The 24,580-nt window shown below is 37.0% G+C and overlaps 1 protein-coding gene across 2 annotated transcripts in view; it reads right to left on the bottom strand.

The window, feature by feature from the left end:
* LOC145664805 (proteasome subunit beta type-3-like) overlaps positions 1-24,580 on the bottom strand; it is a 107,434-nt gene that overhangs the window by 37,964 nt on the left and 44,890 nt on the right. Inside the window, exon 5 of one of the 2 annotated variants that reach the window (XM_081731769.1) lies at positions 10,446-10,863. The exons of the other annotated variant lie outside the window; for it this stretch is intronic. Within the exon in view, the coding sequence (XP_081587895.1) occupies positions 10,815-10,863 (49 nt within the window). The 3' untranslated portion in view covers positions 10,446-10,814. Of the gene's footprint in view, positions 1-10,445; positions 10,864-24,580 lie in introns of those variants that run through there. 2 annotated transcript variants of the gene reach the window in all.

Genomic DNA, 24,580 nt, shown 5'->3' with positions numbered 1-24,580 from the left:
GCTCCTAACCCTCAATGCCCCCCTATAAATAAAGAAAATTCCTTATACCTATAACTCTCGTCCCGAAGAAAGGGCGTAACCCTTTGACAGGCTTAACCCTTAAAAAAAAGGTACTCCACTTAGATCTTTACCTTTGAGCAGAACCCAGCCTCTCTTATAGCTGTTAATCTGTTAGCGAGGATCAGGTGTAGCATACGCACTTGTGAGCATCACAGACATACACTATTTAGAGGATTGACGGAAGTTGACACTTTCGGAGGGTCGCTTATATTTTTGGACTATTATCATCTTTATCATCTTCGTCATCACTTGATCATCGCTTCATCACACGGATAGGTTGTGCTGGTCTTTAGACCCATGCACAAGAACCTACCCCCATACGTGGGGCCACCGGCTCCTGGTTCCTCTGCACCAGACCGTGAAACTTTGTCTCGTTCCGGTCGTACCAGACACCTTTCATGGGGCAGTCAAACTAGTTCGCGAGCAACCAGACCCAGAGATCGTACTGATTCTGGTGACTCCGCTCATTCAAACAAACGACCTCGGGACAGATCTCGGTCTCCTGTACCTACTAACATGGACTCGGCAATGGACACGGCTTCTGGATCAGGCTCAAATTTCTATACAACTAAAGAACCTATCTATTATTTTCTGCTTACCGATTTCGATACAAAATATACGCATCCTAAAATGGTTTTCTTACAAATAATCAAATATCTGCCTCGAGCTAGTATGGAAAACATTGTTAAAATTAGGAATGGTTTTATCATTCATTCAAAAGACCCGAATTTCGGCATCACACTTAGGAACAAAGCATCATACGAGATCTTTGGCAAAACGGCTAAATTAACCAAACAAGCCGATCGGAAGACAAAACAACCTCCTCCTCCACGCAAACCACCCATGTTTTCTGTTGTCATCCGTGGAGTAATACCTGAAATCAGCGATGAGGAAGTTTTCGAAGAACTCAAACAAGAAGGCATTGAGGTCAACAAATGCATTCGCATTAAAAATAACAATGGCCCTACTTACATGGTACGTGTTTTGTCCCAAGATCAGACAGCGCTTGACTATTTGTTAGCTCATGGAGCTCCTATCTATAAGAAACTCCATCGAGTCGAGCCTTCCAAGACACCAGGACCTTTGCCAATTCGGTGTGAGAAGTGCCAAACTTATAACGCACACCTTACTCGCCAGTGCCCGAATCCATCTAAATGTGGCTATTGTGGTGAATCTCACGACACAAAAGCATGCAAAAATCAGCAACAGCAGCCACACTGCTCTACCTGCAACGAAAACCATCCAACATATAGCTACCGCTGTAAGGGAAAACCTCAGGCACAACCGGAACGTCCAGAACTTACAGTGCCAGTACAAAGTTTTGACAAAACCACACCACCCTCACAATCTCTTGCTCAACCTCTCACTGTCGAAGATCTTCTTCGTTACATCACCATTGTACTACAAAATGCTTTTCCTTTCCAACGCGAGCACATTCTTCGTGTCGCCATATCAACAGCCAAATCTCTCTTCAATCTTTACTGCTACATATTCAGGACCTTTCGTTCACTTCCACATCGCACCTCTAGAGACAGAAGTCTAGGACCAATATGGCTATGGCTTTATACATTATGGCTCTTAATATACTTTTCGTTAACATCAGATCATTTCAGCAACATAAAGTACTTCTAGAGCCTCTTTTGTTAGAAGAAAAAATCGATATCATAGCTCTTAACGAAACAGCCTTAAAATCAGCCTCTTCTGCACGACTTTCTGGTTACCAACTTCATCGCTGCGATTACCACGATGTCCACGCACGCGCTCAAGGTGGGGTGCTGATTGGTTTTTCTCCGAAACGTCCTTATCGACAATACAATCCTACTGCATTTACAAATCTTCCTGAACATCTTTTATTCTCTATATACTACCCTTCTCTTACAGTTAATATAGCAACCATATATATACGCCCTGGTCATCCAATACCTTTTACCTTTTTCGAATATATCGCTCAAAACTTTAAAAACATAATCATCATGGCTGATATAAACATCCATAGCAGAAGTGCAAGAGAGAAACAACGTTTTAGAGACTTTATTTCAACTACACTACAACTCCACATTCATAATCTTCCTGGTCCCACTCGACCAGCTAGTCAAACAACCCCAGATGTAGTAATCACATCTCTCTCTCTTCTAAATGACTCTGAAGTGACAGTTCTTGACACGATTGGAAGCGATTACTGTCCTATCAAACTAACAATCAAAAAGATGCGGCCATCTCTACAAAAGTTAGAGCCACATATTATCCAGCGTTACGATAAGGCTGACTGGACTCAATTTCGACAGACCATAAATATCCGTCTCTCCAATCTTCAACCACCAAATTCAGAATCTGCCATGTACAATGTTGTCAATCACATCACGGACGCTTTACATACTGGTGCACAACAATATATACCTGTGGAGAAAATTTATCCGTCTAAACCAAAATTGCCTCCAACCTATCTTCCTTTAATACTGAAATCACGACAGCATTTTCGAGAATATAGACGAACTGGCAATGAAGAATGTCTCCGTCAACACAGACAATGGCACCGAGCTGTTACAAATTATCTCACAGCATACAAACGTCGCACTTGGATCAGCGCGTGTAATAAACTAAACGACGAAGCCTCACCAAGCCGATATTGGAAAACCTTCCCTAGACTCCCAGGCAAAAGCACTAAAATATCATATCCTCTGTTGGACAATAGTGTCCCTCTCTTCACAGATCATGATAAGGCAAACGCTTTTGCAACACAATTACAAACAGTTTTCACGCCTGCAATATCATATAATTCACATAACCGCAGAGACTTGTCCACTATTCCAGCTTTACAACCATCACCATCACACGTAATAGATATCGACCATCCTCTTTCAGTACCAATCACTACACATGAACTTCAACGCGCACTTCATAAGAAACGAAATACTGCACCAGGCATCGATCATATTTCCTACCGGCTAATAAAAGAAGCTCCATTCTCCGGCTCTCTACAATAATAACAAATCAATATAACAAGGACCTTCCATCTTGCCTCGTCTTAATGGACCTTGAAAAGGCTTTCGATAAAGTATGGCACTATGGACTTATTCAAAAGTTACAGAAGCTAAACCTCCCGATCTGCTACCTACGTATCATATATTCCTTTCTAATAAATCGAATCGGATATGTCTATATAGGTACTGCTATCTCACACCCTATTTTTCCGTATTGTGGCGTTCCACAGGGTTCTGCCCTCAGTCCGCTCTTATATATACTATATGCCTCTGATATACCAAAACCTACGGAAAACGTATTCTTATTTCAATATGCCGATGACACGGCCTTTCTAGCTCTTGGCAAGACCATGCATCAGGTCAGCACGGCATTACAATCCACTCTCAATGGATTTTTGCAATGGTGCAAAACTTGGAAACTTACTGTCAATAGTGACAAAACTCAAGCGCTGGTCTTTTTACCCCCGAAACGCCGCTCCAAGGTTCATCGCAATCCGCGAAACCTTAAAGTCACCCTTAACGATCATTCTCTACAACCAACTACTACGGCCACATATCTCGGGGTTGTATTTGATTCCAAACTTAACTGGAAGGCTCATCTTGAGAAAATCTCTCAAAAGGCCAATATCCGGCTCAATCTTCTTCGCCGTCTAACTGGCACTAATTGGGGTTTAAACGCCACCTTGCTCCTAAATACATATAAAATGTTCCTTCGGCCTATCTTAACTTTTGGCCACATTGCTTGGTGCAACGCTCCTACGAAGTTCTATGACCGTTTGTCAATACTCGAGCGTCATGCCATTCGACTTGCACATCATATCAGGCTGCCATATCCCAACTTTCTGACTTACGAGCATATTGACTTTCCTCAACTGACTCAACACCTCGCCGATATACGCTTGAAATATATACTCTCTCGACTACCAGTCTCTCACCCATTTCTTCTCGATACCCTACAAGCGGATGCTGAAACTGACGCCCCATATAAATACTTGCACACGCCATTAAATATACTTATTACGATGTATCTTAATACTGGGCACCCTACCATCGACGAGCGTGATATCTTCCATAGTTATCATATAGATGATCATCTCCCTCATTTGTTTCCATCTCTGCACCATGTATAATTTCAGCACTAACACTGGGCTTTCCCCATGTCGCCATCAGTCTCGAGCCGCCCCGAGACAGAAGAACTAATCTGCATTTGTCTTCTTAACAATGTGTTTGTGATTGTGGCGTGCACGCACTGCATCTCATCTTTCACCGTCATCATATTTATTTTATAAAGCACCTCACTCTCTAACAAAAACAAAAAAAAAAAAAAGTTGAGTTGCACCACCTTTATGTGTTTTCTTTTCTGCACTCATATTTAAGTTTTTGCACTAATCTTGTGTTTAGTTTTTTTTTTTATAAATCTTTGCTTTAAGAACATTGCACATAGACCATCATGAAATTCTTTAAACAATAGTGTACAATAATCTGTGCCAAAGAGAGGGCGTAACCCTCTAATGGCCAGGGTTAGCAATAGTCTTTAAATTAAATGATGAATAAAGAACTCCCTAATCCCTAACCCTTTACTATTTAAAAAAAAATACTCCACTTAGGGCGGTACCCTTTGGGCGGGAGCTAGTCGTCCACGACTAGCAAAATAAAAAAAAAAGTACCCCACTGCTATTGTAGCACTTTAATAGATAGATTGTCAAGTATCATTCTTTGGATACAACAGAAATCAGATCTCTCACGACGAAATAAGATCCAGTGCTTACTTTTAACCAACTGGGCGACAAACTAAGTAAGTTGTTAGTTTACATTTTCAAGTTAGTTCCAAACAGCTCATTTCTGCATACAGTACCAAATAATTTAGAAAAAAAAAACTTTGTTACAAAGTGGAAAAAACTGCTTGTTTAAGCTTTGACGTTTAAAAATAAGAGAAATAGGACATCTAAAACACTTTTATTAAGTACAGACTTTCAATAATTACTCTAATTCTCAAATAATCAAAATGGAGCTCTACTTGAACCTGAGCTGAGCCTGCTGATGCACCATATTGATGTCAGATTTATAACGGTCTCTGATAATACCACTGTGTTCACGAAAGTTCTTCATTTGAAATCGTTCTTAGCCAACTGAGTTTAGTTTCTATCAAGAATGTTATAAATAGAGGATTTATCCATATAACAAAGTCTTGAAGCCATACATCACAGTCGTCCAATAAGATCGCAGTGTTTTGAGCCAACATTAATGGCGGAAACGAAACTAGCTAATCAGATGATGAAGGAAATGAGAATAGCCAACCAAACGTGCCGATGTTCGACTGTGTTCTTGCTTCATTGAGTTAATAGGATGATGATATATATGAGCAGATCCTCTAATTTATAACAGCCTTGGTTTCTATTTTATATTCCTGTATTAATAAAACGATGTTCCATTATTTATAAGGAATTTTCCTAGCGGTGTTGATAACTTACGTTATCGAGGTTAATAAGAACGTTGATTAATATTTGTAAATTTCTAGACTTGCCTTATCGGTTTTCTTTAAAATGAAGGATTTTAGTGGCTTGATTTAATTGATTTCTCCTTGAAATCCATTTGTTTTCCTTACTTCTTTAAGATTAAATTTTGTTATATATAACATTTAAGATTTCATTTTACACATATATATTTCGACTACATAAATTAAAATTATTGCCCTTAATTGTAATAGCATTTCTAAATATAGATAAAGCTTTTGACAACGTAGATTAGAATATCATGTTCAGAACGTTTAAAAATCTGAAAGTGGATTACAAAGACAACAGAATAATATACCAAATTTACAGAACCCATACACTTGTTATGGGAAGAGATCAGAAGGAAGCAAGAATAAGTAAAAGAGTAAGGCAAGAATGTGAACTTTCACCTCTCCTGTTCAACGTCTATATAGAAGAGGCTATGAAAGAATTCTTGTATAAAAACGAGAAAGGCGTAAAAGTAAATGGTCAGGTTTTCAGCACAATAAGGTTTTCTGATGAAATAGCATTGATAGCGGAGAAGGATGAGGACATGCAGAAAGCACTTTCAAACTTGAACGAACAACTGGAAAAAACATGCAAAATGAAGATAAATAAGAAGAAAACGAAAGTGATAAAGTGCACAAGAGCAGGACAGGAAGGGGCAAACGTATGGCTAGATGGAGAGAAAATCGAAGACGTGAAGACGTTTCCCTATTTATGAAGTCTAATATCTTCGGAGGGAAGAAGTGAAAATGACGTCGTAAGTTCCAGAACAGCACAAGCTAAACAAGCATTCAATAGGAAAAGAGGACTACTAACATTAAGGAATGTGTCGTTGGACGTTCGTAAACGATAATTTAAGACCCTGGTATGGTGCGTAGCGCTGTACGGATCAGAGACGTGGACATTGAGAAAAGCTGAAATATCCAAGCTGGAAGCATTTGAAATTTGGTGTTGGAACAGAATGCTGCGCATATCATGGACCGAAAGGAAAAGGAATGAAGACGTACTAAAGGAAGCTAATGAAGGACGGCAGATCATGAAGATAATAGACAGCATGCTTGGCCATCTTATTCGGCTATGCGATTGGATCACTGTGTTGATAGAGAGAAAGGCAAACGAAAAATCAGGAAGAGGAAGACCAAGGATAGAATATCTAGATGTAGTTACGAAGAGAAGACCTTATCAAAGTATAAAACAGCTCTCCCAAGGAAGAGAAAAGTTTTAAAATTTCCACCTATGTTGCTTACCAACCTATGGTTGAGGTGAACAAACAGACCCCATAATTTGCGTTGAATATTCTTTTAACAAATTTTCAACCACTATTTGTTTCCTGTGATCTTCATCAGAATAGAAACTTTCTTTAAGGATGTGCGGATCCATCAGATATTTATAGTTACTCTTCTTTCTTGTAAGACTAATAAATATTTATTTACATTTTTGTGTATAACACCAAAAGAACTAATAATCGCTTTCTTTAACGCGTTGATCCATTTTATTTACTGTTGCCAGATACCAATTCTCGCCTGTTGCCATAAAGTTGTACACAGAACTACCGAAGATCTCACATTCTTGAACAAAGTCCTAAATTAATACTTAGGCTATTTTCTTTGTAAAGTTTCACGCTTGCAGCTTGAAAATTATAGAAAATTTCTTGTAGTTTTCTTTATATGAGAATGTTAATATAATCTCTTATTTTTTAATTCATTTTATAAAGAACTTAAGGTATGATTGACACGATCAATTTTTCATATCCCATGCGTTAACTCTAATTGAAGTAACTATATGATCCCACTGTTTATCTAGACATCCAAAGACTAAAGGTGGACTTGATTGTTTACTTCTAATGTAATATACTATTCTTTCTAGATATGATGATTTGTGAAGATTTGTTATGTTCTTTATGGTATTTTTAGAATCATGTAAATGTTTCAAAATAATCATCTTTCCAATCCTTGCATATAAACGCCCAACAATATCAGCACCCAATCAGAGAGAAGGTACCTCAATACAACACAATCAGTACTACACAAACTATGGAAACAAATTCTAGAGACACTCCAGTGTCAGTGACCTAGTGTACAAATATTAGATTCATCACAGTGAATGCTCATAACCTTAGTCTTGAGGGACATGATCAGATACTATCTGCTAATCCTGTCTTGATATGAAACATCGACGAATCACAGATGTGAGATTTATTCTTATTACAACGTTTCTAATACACCCCTGTATTTCTTTTCTGTTATTGTGAATCAATACTTTTTTATGTTGTTATCAGTGTCACAGTGCTTTTTCCAATAGTTATTCCTCATGGATTTGATCAACCCGTCTGTTAGTTAAAAACCTGGACTATTTTTCACACCACCCAGAAAGGTGTAATGGGCCAGCCATGTGACGCCTGACAGCCACATACTACCTGTTAACAAAAGCAGTACACTTCACCTGGTGTCACATATCAACGAAGAAAGAAGACATCTACACTAGTGTCAGTGTCGAAGATTCGACGAGAAACAATAAAATCTGATTTAAAAAAGGAAGAGGATCGAACACCTCAGCATCATTCTCCTCTGGGATTGACCCTACCCAACCTCTCCCATACTGATCGGCTGCACTGGACCATACAAAGCTATTTTTCTAGCCGGATGCACTGGACCGTCGAGTATTCTCATTCAAATCTCTTTTGCTGGTCGGCTGCACTGAGTTGTGGAGTATTTCCAACTAAGTAACTTGCTCTCGTCGGTTGCACTGGGCCGTAGAGTATTCTCATTTAAATCCCTTTCTCTGGTCGGCTGCACTGAGTTGTGGAGTATTTCCAACTAAGTAACCTGCTCTCGTCGGCTGCACTGGGCCGTGGAGTATTCTCATACAAATCACCTTCTCTGGTCGGCTGCACTGAGTTGTGGAGTATTTACAACTAACTAACCTGCTCTCGTCGACTGCACTGAACCGTGAAGCATCCTAAACAAAAATCCAACCATAACCACTCAAGTTAGAGAAGACAGAAATTATATTCAGCTGCGTCTTCATACCCTCTTTTTGATGACTTTTATTGAACTTAGGAAATTCATTATAATTATATCGTAATGTTTGTAATAAATATCATAGTGTTAGTGTAAAAAACACAAAGTCTTATACATTGTATATACAAGATATTTTCTGTAGTTTTCCATGCAGTTTGTGATCATTCAAGTTTATGAACAAGGCCAGTACTTTTCATTTAGCAACCGATATGAATTGACAGGCTAAAAAAAAGAAATATAAAATATTTAAAAAATACTAGTTTACGAGCAATCTCTGAACTATGTAAAGGACGAATATAAAAAGTTGATTAATTGATTAGCTGAAGTATAATGAGGACATCAGCGGCAAGCATAGAAAACAAATGTATAAACAGAATACTTCTGGGTCCAAAATGTAATGTAACTGCTAATTCCTAGAGATTAGTATAATGTCGGCCTGTTAAGGTGGATATAAGAGATATTATAAAATTATTTCTTTATATATATATATAAGGTAGAGCAATCACGCACGGGAATCGTTTTCTCCCACTACCAATTTTATTACAAAATTTCCTGTTATAAACAGTAGGACCCAATATCACTATAAAGGTATAAAATTCTCTAATAACAAGTAGAAGTAGATGTTTCAAGGCCTAGACAGCTTCGGGAAGAATTTCCACAGAGTTCCACGCAAACTTAGTGGGGTGGATTTGGGGTTCTGAGTGCTCAACGCAAGCAGAAAGAGGTTAGAAAGCCACAAAGCTCCAAGCAAGCTGGATGATTGAGGTTGGGAATCCCACAATGCTCCAGGTAAGCAAAGCGGGGTGGATAGGAATCCTTAGAGCTCCAGGCAATATAAAAGGCTTGGGTTAGGTACCTCTCAAAGTTCCAGGCAAGCTGAGAGAGTGGAGTTGACCAGTTGAAGACTGATGTTTGTACTAATGGCCCTCTTGGTTTTATAACTGCTTCAGTATGGCGGTGCTTGTCCTTCTTAGTCATAAGACTAGTGCGGTGTCACTGGTGTTCCTATCATTTGCCACTACAGTAGTTCGTAGTAGGACGCACGTGGTGTTGCTTATAAATACAAGGATGTGGTGATTGTTTGTAAACAGAGCCATGTGCGTGATATGAATATATATATATAAGTGTTAATTTTCTTTGTCAATGCGAGAAATTCGTTTAAACGAACATTCCCCAATTGCTCGCAAAGTGAAATCTTACATCAAACATTATCTTCCTAACAATTAATCACTAAACGAGTAATTGACTTGCTCACAAACTAAGAAGATCGGAAATTGGAACATAAAGATCCTGTAACCACTGACATAAGCAGGGGCTCACAGTATCAACCTCCCTCCGCTCCTTACTAGCAGGTACTATTGTATAAGTACTACTTATTTCACGTATATCAAGATGATTTGTTAGATCCTACTTCCCGAAACATAGTGTTTCTGGTTATAGCGCTCTTTCTAGCATAATGATGATGTTATTTAGCTACAAATTTATTGTTACAAGAACAGTTTCACTTTACTAACGACTAGAAAGAACGTCAACACACCTTTGTACACCTTATCGCCCGATTGTTTTCCATATATATATATATATATATATATATATATATATATATATATTTAAATTTCGTTTCTGTGTAGTAAAATTATGACCAAATAATTACTGATCTTTCGCAAAGTGCAAAGGTTACGATCTTTTTCTGTTACATTAACTGCCACATTTATTTTTGAGCCAAAAATGTATTTTTAAACTAAAATGAATAAAAATAATATAAAATATTTAGAAATTGCAGTCAAAAAATTATTTCCTAAAAAAATATTATATTATATATATATATATATATATATATATATATATATATATATATATATATATATATATATATATATTAAAGTTGAGCAGAGATAAATAAGTCTACATATGTGAAAAGTAAAGATACAAATAAGATTTTTAGAATTGTATAGTCAGAAAAATAATTTCCATAGAAAGAACATGCATTTTACATATACACATAGAGAAAGTTGAACAGAGATAACAATGACATTTAGGTGAAAAGTGAAGCTAAGTTATACATATAATTATTTAAAAAAAAATCTTCAAAAAGATAAAAAAGTTAATAAAATCTAAAAATGACAGATAATTTTGTAACAAATTAAATTATCTTCGAATTTGTATTAATTTGTGTAGATGCTTTGCTTGTACTGTTCCCTCTGTAATTTAAAATATTTGTTTGAAATACAGCTAGATACATTTCGCGTCGATCACTAATCCATTCGTGCTTTTAATATTCTTGTAGTGACACTATCTTTGTCCCTATAGAAACAATAAAAGAGAATATTAAAAATACTAGCAGTATTACAACTACTTAACATCTACTGGCTTATCAATATGATAGAATAGATACGCTAGAATCCCCTTTTCTCTCTTACAGGTTTCAGTGATGGAAAACAAAAATATTTCGTTCTGCTAAATAAAAGTCCCGTACTTTTGATAGATAATCGTGCTGTAAAATAGAGAGAAAACGGAAACAGGATGTCAGGAATCTGTAAAAGGGTGTATAAGTGAATCCCATGTAATGATATTGCTGACACTACAACCAGCATTCTTGAGTTACGGTAACGACCAATCAAATGTTTCACAGTATGACGCCGAATGCATCATTGAAATTTTAAAGAGTCGCGAGAAAATTGGTTCAAACATTAAAATTTATTTGTAAGGAAAATTGCGTATAAAACTGTAATTTGTACAAGTAGAACACCACAACAAAAGAATAAAATATATGGAAAACGCAAAACGCAAAAAGCTGGCCAAAATATGATAACTATATTCAAAGTGAATGAAATTTAGTATTAAGGGGTTATTGAGGTTGCTGATTACGATTCTGCAACTCAAGTTGAAAAAAACAAAATTGCGGATCCAAAATGGCGGAATAAAATTTGCAAAAGTCGAAAAAGTCGTAGAAATGTTCTCAAAAGTGGCGACAAAGGGGTTATTGAGGTTGCTGATTACGATTCTGCAACTAAAGTTGAAAAAACAAAATGGCGGATCCAAAATGGCGGAATAAAAAGAATGTCAACTACTTCGTAATTTTCACAATGTATCTTTAACAACCAGTAGCGTAGTGTGCTATGAGACACTGAGACATTGTCTACCCTTTCAAATTAAAAGAACATAGTTTCAGAATTTCATAATTAATAAGAATCAATATACATTTCATGTTGTAGAAAAATATAAAAATAATAGGGTCCGTGATAGGTTGGTTAATAGCAACAGTGGTAGAATCTAATTTGTAAATAATTTTATTTTTCAAAACTGGGAAATTAAAGTTCTGTCTCCGTCAAACAGGCCACAGAGAGACATCAGGAAGTCTGTCTCAACGTGGCTGAACAAGTCAGTGGAGCTCCTACAGTTTATAACATTCTTATTCGTACACCTTAATTTATGAGAAAAAATGTAACATATTTGTACTTTATGTTTATTATTTTTATATTTGCTGTATGTATATGAGTAAAGGAGGTTTTACTCACAAATTTCAATTGAAAAACCAAACCGAAATAGTTTTAAAAGCTATCCAATAGTAATAATTAAAGAAAAACAACGTTTTCATGCAACATTTCTATTCGTACACTAATATGACGTGTCTTGTTAATCGTTAATAATATTATCATTCACGAGTATTCTACGTTTTGTATTGAAGCAATGTGGGTGGTGTAGGTGACTCTTCTTAGTGGTAGGTGCAGTGCGTGCTTTCCTTCGAACACCACGGATCAAAATAGGTAAGCAGAAGGAGCTGAGTTCCGACCTAAAAGAGGTAATTATAAACTTAGCACTGAGAAGAAATTATGTATGTCAAATAGCACGTACCGTTAATAGCTCGCACTCCACTGTGCAGTACATAGTATACAAATTCAGAGAGCACGATTCAACGAGGAATTTACTGAGAAAACCAAAGGAACCTAAATTAAAAGCATGCGAAGAACTTCCATTCTTCAAAGAGTTCGAGAAAATCCCAAATTAATGTCCCCGAACTACGTCCATTAGTGAAAAATGTGTCCGGGAAGCAGATGTGTGACCAAAGTGTCCGGCGTGTGTTCTAGAAACATGGGTATCATGGTCGAATAGCGCGAAAGAGGCCGTATGTAAGTAAGGAGAATCGCAAGAAGCGCCTTGCATTTGCAAAAGAACATCGCGATAAGGATAAAGAATTTTGGGATAGTATTGTGTGATCCGATGAGACGAAAATAAACCTTTTTGGGTCAGATCGGGTACATAGGGTATGGAGGAAACTCAATACCGAGAATAATAATATGAATACACTTCCCACAGTTAAACATGGTGGTGGATCACTAATGGTTTGGGTCTGTATATCATCGAAGGAAGTTGGCACCATCCAGTTTATTGATAGCATTATGGATGCCAACGTATTTTGTGAAATATTAAAGAACAATATCAAGTAGAGTGCGCAAAATATGGATATGTCCCCCTGTCTACAGATTTCAACAGGACAATGACAGTAAACACAAGGCTAGACTTAGCATCTCTTAGTTGATTTGGAATGTGCCGAAATTGCTGCAAACTCCACATCAAAACCCGAATTTAAATCCTACTGAACATTTGTGGGCAGATGAAAAGGCACGTTCTTAAATATAGTGTTCATAAACATAGAGTGAATATTCGACTTACCAAGTTTGTGCTTTTCTAATGATTTCTTTGTGGTATGATACCAGTGTACGAATAGAAAAGTTGCACGAAAACAGTGGTTCTCTCGTTATTTGTTTTTGTTAATTAATGTTTAATTTGAAACGAATTAATTTTTCTATGTTTTTCGGTTTGTGAAGCCCTAATATATACAAATGTGACAATTACCTAGCACAATATTGTAGTTTAATGGAGAAATTAAATATTTTGTTTGGAAAATCAATGTGTACGAATAAGAATGTTATATACTGTACTTGAAAGTTGCGCGCGCATGTGGCTGTGTTGGGTTCTCGCTCGCTGAAAGAACCTGGCAATGAGACATGTTTCAGCTGCAGTGATACCACATTCAGCGTAATTGTACTATTGTAAATCCAACACACTTTTTCCTCTTCTTTTTAGATATTCAATCATATTTCAAAGAAAATTTCAAGAAATAGGAGAAAAAGAAACTAAATTAATAACTACCGGAACAATTGCTGAAAGTTTTATGAATATCCGTAATTCATATAAATCTTCCATGATCTACCTTCGGCTTCTTTTTAATCGCAATATCAGAGTGTGTCAACACTGCGAAAGGCAAAAGCGAGCGCAAGACGTTTTATAGTCTGCTGTTCTGTTGTTGTTTTTAAAATCGTTAGTCAACTTTGTGTGAATTTGGATACGTATATTAATTATGTATTATGTGAAAACTAAATGATTAGATATAAATTTATTGCACCAGTTGTTATTAAATGGCATGCTAAGTTGTCGTATGAAAATTAGTATCAGGTTTAAAACATAGCCAACTTCTGAACTTAATTTTTGAATCAGAGATCACACTTTATGGGGCGTTTACACTTAGTCGATTTGCGTTCGATTCAGTTGAATTGACGTCACTTTCAACTTAATCGACCGTGTAAACAGGACTTCAACTTAATCGCTTGTTGATCGAAAGCGACTAATCGACTAGCAACTGAATTGAAAGACGTTCTATTTTCTGTGGTCGATTCTATTTTCTTATGCTATAACACCGTAAATTGTACCAATTACTTTTTGCTTGGACATCTTTAAAATTGCCAGTCGATTTCGAATCGACCAGAGGAGAGCGAGTCGACAAGCAGCATTCAATTTCGGTTGAAACAATTGAACACATCCATCGATCTGATTCGGCCTAGTTGCTTCGATTTAGTCGCAAATGCAGCGAGTCGATTTAGCCGTGCGACTAAATCGACCAAGTGTAAACGCCCCATTACAAAGACTAAGCAAGTAAGAAGATTATACATAGGAAGTAAATTATTAATTCGATTTAACGTATCCAATGTACTGTATATACTGAGATTGTTCAGAATGAATTAATATCAGTATGCTTGTTTGATTTAATCGTTAAGGGCTTTGTTGATGAAAATTAAGTCTCCATATGTTATATATGTAGTGCAACCTCGCAAAAATCAGTTTATAGCGAAATTTGGTCAGAAATTTCATATTCCTTTCCAGCACCGAGGCTGTATAAGACATGGCCCTACAAATTAATCTTGGTTACGAACTCGAGAAGAAATAATAATATCTGCCAGGCACGCACCCATTTTTTTGGGGGGGGAGGGCCGAGGGCATGGGTGGAGCTATGGGAACATGGGACCGTTGCCCCCTATCTTTTTGACAAAAAAAATGCCACCTATAGCCTAACTCCACATTTATCTAGAAAGTGTTCCACAGGTCCGAGATTGACTAAAAGGTCTGCCCAGCAGACAATTCCTAACTGGAGGGGTCCAGGATTTGGGGGGATCCAAGCCACTACGTCTATGTAGTATTGAACGGATATTATTCTGTATTCGACAAGACAAGTAATTGTAAAGTACTTCCATCTATATTTTCAGAAAAAAAAATATGGAACTACATTGTTTTTATAAGAGAAATAGTACAGATGATATGTAAGATCAAATTTTTGTGCTACATCAATCATTTCTCTACTAAAAAGTACAGTTTTATTAAGAAAGTGAATAAAAGTATATTGACTCAAGAAGTTTTGGGGATGTCGGAACCCGGTTGACTCCTCCCCCGTGGGTCAAGGTGACCAGACGTCCCGTTTTTGCCGGGACAGTCCCTTTTTCCCAACCGTTGTCCCGTTTTTTTCTGATTCTCGAACGGGACGCCTAAATGTCCCGTTTTTACGTAAAAATGGCCTAGGTGTCCCGTAATTATTATTCAAAATATAAATCGTCAATGCAAATTCTCCCTTCCGTACCAACACTCGTTGCGAAGGTTCAGCCGTGAACTTCTGAAATTTTCAAATGGGGAGTGTTCGTGGTTCAAGTGAGAATTGAGTGGGAATTCTTAGTGTTCAACTAGTTAAAAGAATTGTTGGGTAGAACTTGCAATCGGGAACCATTATTTGTTGTGTGGTACACGCAAAGTTAGAAACGGTGTGTTATCACTCTTACTTGTGTATTTTGTTAATTGAGAACACTGCTGAGTCCCAAAATGCAATCTGGAAGTCAGATATCTCCCCCTTCAACCGTAGCCGATTCGTATGCGTCCCGTTTTCGCAAGTGAAAATTCTGGTCACCTTGCCGTGGGTGCGCCTGTGCTGTCTACCCATAGCGAAAGTAAACGCTACGCTACTGTTAACAACATTCACTTTTTTCACATATTTTGATGAACAATTACTTGTTACTTACGTTCTTATTTATTAGAAATGTATTATTACTTAAATGACACAAATTATTGGCATTTGATTCGGTTATGATAACTGCAACGGCTTGTCACTGTAACATTAAATGAACAATAATTAACATCAACACGCTTCGTAATTGGCACGTTTTAGCAGCTACGTTTTTGTCGATAGCATTAATTAATAATCAGACTACCATTCTACAAAATATGAACGTGGTGCACGAGGGTGCACATAATGTTTTCAACGCTTTAGTGCACATAATGTTTTCAACGCTTTAAGTTAATAAAATATATAAACAATGTGAAATTTTTGCCTGACTTACGAATCAAATTATAAATTATTACATCATTATTATTAATTTTTCACTTCATACACTTATTCTACTTACCAGTACGATATAGGAAAACTTTACAGATTTAAAAACTATGAACGCGTTCGAAAGTTACAACCGTTTCAACGGACGCGTCACAATTCTTCTATTGTTCTCTACGCATTTGACCTGCTGAAGGGTCTACTTAAGAGTGTCTCAGGTAGTCGGAATAAAGTAAAAACCCTATTCTATTTATGGATTTGGGCCCTTCTAACTAGATAAAAAAAATTCCTATATTACTAACTTTCGCTTTTTTACTTTTGGCCAGCTTTTTTCGTTTACGCCCCACTGTGCATCGTTGCTTCACATTCACTGACACCTGTGGGCCAAAGCATTGGCGTCTCTGGCATGTAAAATTTGGGGGGGACATCAAAGGACATGATCTAACTGCTAGTATCTCAGCGGAATTTTAGATTATGTCACTCAAAATATTGGGGGGACGCGTCCCCCCCGACCCCCCGCCAGAGACGCCCATGGGCCAAAGTGTCTTTGCGGCTCCTGAAAACAAATATATAACTGCTTTGCAAGTTTCCCATCCATGGATATCGCAAAATCAATGATATAGCTATACGTTATGCTGGACATTGCCTGAATAGTTAACACGGGATTACCGTTTCTTAATTGAACTGACTCTGATTACAATTCCATACACTGGCTGCAGGTAAACGATGCAAATGTATGTAATCGATTATTTCAGTAGTAAACGCCTCACCACTTACACGAATACCTGCTTCTTCTGCAATATCCATTTTTGTTGAAAAGTTTGTAATCGTTTGTGCAATAATTGCTGCTTGTATCTTAAGATTTTTCAATGAAAGTCGCCTTCAAATCAGATAAAGCTAATTCTTTTACCTCTTGGAGCAGTGCTTAAAGTGAGCTGGTATGAGCCGGTTATGCATCCGAAAGTTAGAAAATAGGCCGGTATGGCATACCGGTAAAAATAACTGATTTAAATTGTAATTTCCGTGTACAAAAATGTATCTTTTACGCATGTTTAATCCTGAGCCGTATGTTGTCTTGGTTACGAAAAGAAAGGCGCAGTGCAGACTACAGAACTGTCAATTGACATCTTCTAAGATGTCACAGCGAGAAAAGAAGGAATATGGACCTTATAAGAAACTGTGGCAGATACTGTGACTTAAGGTTCAGAAGCCAGATTGGTAAAAATAGTTTAAATATTCTAATCGTGTTCTAAAGTAGACCTATGTACAGTCCGCAGCAAGAAACCTGCAACATAAGCATGTAAGTTTATTGTGAAAGGACGAAGTCTTTTGCTCCAAAATAATGTGCATGGGGCGACGCTGAGGTTTCTTCTGGCGTAATTCGTGCCACTTAGATGTTATGTTGATTTCCTGGGCTGTTAGGCGTAGTTTCACAATATACTTATATGCTCATGTTGCAGATTTTTTTTTTCTGCGGACTGTACAATGTGTGTTGTACACTTTTAGAGCTCCACACTTATGTAGAAAGTATCAGAATTTTGCACTTTAAGCTGACAGAAAATTCATTTTTCATATAAACCGGCTGCACACAACATTTTTCTGTTCACTGGATTTGTATTATGTGCTGGTAATTATTTATCGAATATTGTGATGATTAGCATAATTCAAAGTTTTCATATTATTGAATGGCATACAATACAATACAATACAATGAAATACAACCGAAAACAATATTCATTGATTTATAAATTTTTATTTCTATTAGGCTGATGATAGTGGGGAACATAAACATTTACATATTAGTCCTCACTCACTCACTCTCTGTCTCTCTTTCTATAGATTTTTTAATTCGAAAATGGTGCAAAAATGTCAGGAGTAGAGATGCTGTTTAGGATTCTGTCAAAATTACTGCTAGGGATGGGCACTAGTCGAGCTAAAACTCGACTCAAATTGGAGTCGGATCAAATGTAATTTTCTCGAGTCGAGTTCCGAGCCGAGTCATTGGTTTTGAGATCAAATTTCAAGTCGAGTCGAGTTTGATATATGGCTCGCTCGTTCAGCTCGTTTCGAAATCATGGCCTGATTAGCCTGGAAAGCGACAGCCATGAGAAATGTAAGCAGTAATGTGGAATACTTTTAGTGTTGTTCACGACAGGGGACACTGCTCACATCTCGTCTCGTCTCGATAACGAGACAACAATAGCTTTTTATAATGAGACAGCCTCAAATGTTGTGAGCATCAATATATGTAGTTCTTGCCATCAAAGCTAAGACCTGCACGGTTGAATTTTTAGCCCAAGCAGAAGCTCAACCGGGTTGTGATGTCAAAAGGTTCGGCTTGATTCAACTGAGCGAACAGCTCGAGCCAGCTTGGTTTAGATGAGCCATCGGTTCAGTTCAATTGAGCAGATGGCTTGAGCAGGCTCGGTTGGGATGCGCCATCGACTCGGCTCAATTGTACAGATGGCTTGAACCGGCTTGGTTGTAATGAGCCACCAATTCGCTTCGACTCGGCTTGGGCGAGCCATCGGGTCGAACTGGCTCGGTTGAAATGAGTCCATCGGCTCGTTTCAACTCGGCTTGACTAACCCGATGGTACGAGTCGGCTCGGTTGGTGTGAACCATATGCTCGGTTAGGTTCTGCTCAGGTGGGCCTTGAGCTCGAGCCGGCTCGATTGGAATAGGCCATCGGCTCGAGCCGGCTCTGTTGGGTGAATTGTTGGATCAGCTCACTTCTCAGTTCGGCTCGATACTGAATGAGCTGTGAGCCGAGCCGTTGACAACCCTATACCCGGGCCAAGCAGTTTTAAACATGTTTGGCCTGCACCCTATAACTTTTAATAATTTCAGGCTCGAGCCCGAGTACTTGCTTCTCCGGAACTCAAATCCAGAAACTCGTGAATGATGTCCTTGCCTCCTAGACCTCAGGACTACCGATGTCGGCAGTCAACTCGATTTTAGTAGTCAGATACAAACCACCTATCTTTTCACGTTTATACACGGTGCAATAATAATAATAATAATAATAATAATAATAATAATAATAATAATAATAATAATAATAATAATAATAATTGTAGAGTAGTAAATTGTATCATTGATAATAGAATATGTATATTGTCTATTTAGGATACCTGAAGAGAGTACTTAAAACTACACACAGGATTTGGCTCGACTCGACTCGAAACTGGAGTGAGTTGGAGGAAATTTTTGGAGCCGAGTTCTCGAGTCGAGTTCAAAGATCTGTTTCAAGTCGAGTCGAGTTTGGAAGAAAACTCGCTCGAACTCGCTTGTGCCTATCCTTAATTACTGCTCTAAGTGGTCATATTTGTTCCATACCGTCACCTCATCTGATGTCACTTTAAGCGCTGTCTTGGAGAGCCCAACACTGTAAATACAAGTAATACAATGATGCCCCATGCTCTCGCGCTTCGTCAAATAATCTGATGACTTCACATTTCACTGTTTGGAGTTTCATTTCCCGATTCCCTTCGAATGAAGCAGAATTCGAAGACATCGCGTGTCCATAAAGCAAAATAGGTTTGCAGTTACTTAACAAAATAATTTTCTTGTGTCGTGCCAGAAGCTTCCTATACGAGTTCTATCCTTCATAATAATCGTTTTTGATATTTTGGATTTTCTTGTCCGTAAACTGCGATAAAACGTCTATTCTTTTCAGTTTTTGCGCTGGAGATACGTCATATTTGCCTTGACTACTGCCTTGTTTCCGATCTGGACAGCCGTCTTGCTCCTGCTCTGAAGTGCTATCATAGATGTCTTCCGCTGCCATGTTATTTTCTTCGACATCTCTGTCAAATGTTGATGTTTACCATTCCAAATTCATTTCCGTACTCACTGATAATTAAATTGCACAAAAATGTCGCAAATGACTCATCATCCGCTCTAACCGACGTTTGATCCTTAATTCTGCACCTTAGTTTGCCTTTTAAAGTTCCCGAAGGGAGGTAATAACAACATCCTGTCCATTTTTTTTTAAATACTGACTACCACATCTAACACTAATTGGGATTTACAAGCACACACTGACGCACCTGACTGATCTTCACTAAGTGCTTACTTCGAAGAGTAGGTGGCGCTGTCGGCGGAAAACGAGTTATACACGGCAATCACTCATCATACTTAGTCCTGTATATGTCTATCAAGTTTCATGTTGATTCTCGCGTTCGAACCGAAACATGTCCCTTGTAAGTAACAAGAAAATAAAAAGGGCTGGAAATGTGCGTACATTGCATTTGGTAAGTAGAAGGTTAATTAATTGTAGTAAGAGGGATTTTATTTTCTACATACTTAGGTTTATTTTAATAAACAAAAGTTTTGTTTTCGATTTCTTTCACAACAGCCTTTTGTTGATGATTGTTCCAATTATCTGGATTGCGTCCAACAATCATGAGTTGGATAATTGGAGTTCCACCATATTTGCTGATAAAAGTTCGATTTCACTGAAGTTACAAACTGATAATCTTAGTGATCATATTTCCTAAAATCCCATCTTCCATCTTGTCAACCTATGGTACCGTACTTTGCACAAAATTTAAGGAATTTTAAAGAAAGCGCATGTAACTTACAAACGTAATGATTTAGAACACTGTATTATATATATATATATATATATATATATATATATATATATATATATATATATATATATATATATATATATATATATAGATATAGATATATAGATATATAGATATATAGATATATATATATATATATATATATATAATAGCTAGATATATAAGGAAAACATTAGTGCAAGTTCATTAGTAAACATTCAGTATGACCATAGTTATTGAAATATAAACCTTGGTGAAAAGTAACCCCATAAGCAGGCTACTTTGCACAACATACGAAAAAGTATGTTTAACATATGAACATAAAGTTCCTGTATAATGTTTTCCCTTCACCATTTATACATTTCACTTCATACACAAAACTGCATGCAGTTCTACAAATATTGATATTACAGTGACGGTACTGGTATCGATACTTAGTATGAATTACCAATATTTGTAAAGAAAATTATGAATGTTTTGGTACCGGCACAGAAACTACATTCTAATAGGTTAGCATATGTCCCACAAAAATGCGCACTCAGGAACAAAAAAAAAAGAAGAAGAAGAAGAAGAAAGAAAAGAAAAGAAAAGAAAAGAAAAGAAAAGAAAAGAAAAGAAAGAAAAAAGAAATCTCCGTGAACTGTTTTGTCTTGGTTATTCCTTATGTCCAAGAATATCATCCCAACCGTGATCAGTGGAAGATTTACGGGGTTTGGAACTTTCGGGTTGACTTCGGGGTTTTGGAACTTTGTTAATCATTTTTATGAGTGTAAGCTTCGAGGTCTCCAAATGTTTAATGGTTTCTAAAAAAATTAAAAAAAAAGCCTTTGTGAATGAAACTCCTCTCAACCTCTCAAGAAATTAATTCCAGCATCTACCTAAATAGGAAATTTATCTAAATTTAGAATGCAGGAGGTTCCAGTAGTAATAATTTCCTAACTAAGGAGTATTTTGGACCGGTGCAAAGTAACCCCGAGTAGAGGCTGAAACCGCCTTCTCCCGGTTTTACTTTTTTTATGACTTTAAAACGTTTTACATTTCAATTTCAACTATTGTATCAAAGTCCCATTATACACAGTAGTATTCTACAAAACTGACTTAACTTTGACGGAAATTCTTGTACGTGATATCTTTCAAATTTTGAAAAACCTTTACAACGAGTGCTTTTCATACTTCTACAACAACAAACCCTCCGGGTAAATAGAACTGCTATTAACCGCCAACATTATACAAAAAATACAGTTAGATGTTCTATCTTACAGTGGCAGTTGAAATTTCCTCTTTAAAGTTCATGGTTTTACCGATACAAGACTGTGAAACTCTTTTCATATTTTGGGGGCCGCGGTGGCTCAGTGGTAGAGCGCTCACCTCTGGTGCTTGGGGTCCCGGGTTCGATCCCAGCCCCGCGAAGTGAACCTTGTGGTGGACAAATACCGTGTGGGTGGGTTTTCTCGGGGTTCTCCGTTTCCTCCCACTTTCTTCATTCCACCATTTCATTCATTACTCATCATCACCGTCTCCTTTAGCCTAACTGGCATAACCGTGGGACGTAGAACTCAAAGATTTCATTTCATTTTTTTCTTTTCATATTTTGTGCAAAGTAACCCCTGATGTGCAAAGTAACTCAGTCTTACGGTACGTGAAGAATATTTATAAAAAAATTTCAAAGCTGTACTCCTAACAATTTCGAAAGTCAGGAGAACAGTAAAAGAAATTTTAAAAAAGTCACTCTTCCTCTTCAGTGACTCTCTCCTCGCCTTACGGATCGCGTTTTTTAATATTCCGCCTATCTATAGCAATGAGTGAAAGGACAATATTTATACAAAATTTCAAGATTGTACACACAGTAGTTTCAAAATAAATGAAATCTTTGAGTTTAACGTCCCACGATTATGCCCTATAAGGCCAATTATGGGAGACCATAATTAAAGCAAGTGAATGATGACAGAAGAATTGGTGGAATGAGAAAGTGGGAGAAAACGAAAATACCCCGAGAAAACCTAGGAGTACGATGTTGTCCACCACAAAATTATTTGTCCCGGGGTCGAACTAGGGACCCACACACACCAGAGGTAAGCACTCCAGCAGTGAGCCACCATGCGCTCCACGTAGTAGTTTGAGATCTGATGGGTGAATCAGTGAACGAATCGGGGGTAGGAGGAGAAGACTAATTTATATTCATTAAACCTCATTCTTCCCATGCAAGCAACAAGAACTTCTGCTATGAGTGATATAACTGAGTATTTATTTAATCCGAAATTTGTTTATTGTAGTGAAAGCATAAAGAGAATAAAAATGACAATTAGTATTTGTAGGCTTAATATGGAGATAAATGGATTAACTATTGATTCTTAGAGAAATATCCAAAGTGAAGAATTTTTTGAGAAATTAAATTAATAATTAAAAATTTAAGAAATAATATACGGATAATAACTAGCATACTCTAAAGTGTATTCTCTCTTTAAAATTATGATGATTGAAATGTTTCTAATTGCCGCATTTATTAATCGATTTATTTTCTTTTCTAGTTATTTTTAATTGTTGTTTATATTATTTAATTTTTTAAATTTAGTGTTATTTATTTAATTTTATTTAAATTCAAGGTACGTGCAAGTATTGCAGTATATCGTACAAGTTACAAGAATTCAATTAACCGTATGCAATGATGTCAACCTGAAAAATTATAAAATCCCATGTCGAGAGTCAAAAAGTTCTATTTTAGTTTTGGATTTCCCATGTTATACTAATTTCAAGATAATAATAATAATAATAATAATAATAATAATAATAATAATAATAATAATAATAATAATAATAATAATAATAATAATAATAATAATAATAATAAACAAAAATAAAATTTATGGCGTGGGAAACCCGGGTTCGATTCCCGGCGGGAACTCATGTGGTTCGGATTCCACGTTAATCAGTAGGTCTACGTCTCATATAGCCTCGCTGCTGAACGGGACGTTAAACTCAAAAATCAACTCAACTTAACAATAAAATATGAAAATGAGAAAATTCGGTTTTTCACTCATAGAATATAATTTGTGAATAACTATATCCGTAATCGAAAACAAATATATTTTGTTGTCAGAAATGCAGTGTCTGATGTTCTGTGCCATCATTTGACACTGATCTCTCTCTTTATAAGTTTACGTCCCACGGTTATACCGGTTAGGCTAAAGGAGACGGTGGCTCAGTGCTAGAGCGTTCACCTCCGGTGCTTGGGGTCCCTGGTTCGATCCCACCTCGCGCCGTGTGAATTTTGTGGTGGACAAACACCGTGCTCGTTGGTTTTTCTCGGGGTTCTCCCGTTTCCTCCCACTTTCTTTATTCCACCATTTCATTCATTTCTCATAATCACGGTCTCCTTTAGTACTACGTTAAGTACTATAGATTTAAGGCCAAATCTCCTTGATATATTTAAAAAGTAGCGAAGCCACACACACACAAAAGTTCTGTTCAATAGACTCCAGAGTATGCATTTGATGTATTTTGGTACACAGAATCCTAATTTCAAACCCCCAAGACGATCGATCGTGTCTTTTTTTTTTTTTTTTTGAGTGAAAAATTTGCTGCTTATGCATAGGAAGAATACACGTAAGACAGCAATACAATATATTAGTCCTGTGCAGTGGACCCCAGATGATGGATTCTATGCATTTTGATACACAGAATTAAAATTTCGAAACCCCAAGACGATCGACTGTATCAATTTTTTGAGAAACTTCACCGAATTTTGATACGTAAGACAACACATACGTTTCAGGGGTTCTTTTTCTACACATTC

The sequence above is a fragment of the Thermobia domestica genome, chromosome 11 (assembly GCF_964235325.1).
Source record: "Thermobia domestica chromosome 11, izTheDome1.hap1.1, whole genome shotgun sequence".
Taxonomy (NCBI): Eukaryota; Metazoa; Arthropoda; class Insecta; order Zygentoma; family Lepismatidae; genus Thermobia; species Thermobia domestica.
The sequence above is the reverse complement of the archived record's forward strand: the minus strand, read 5'-3'. Positions and strand labels throughout refer to the sequence as shown.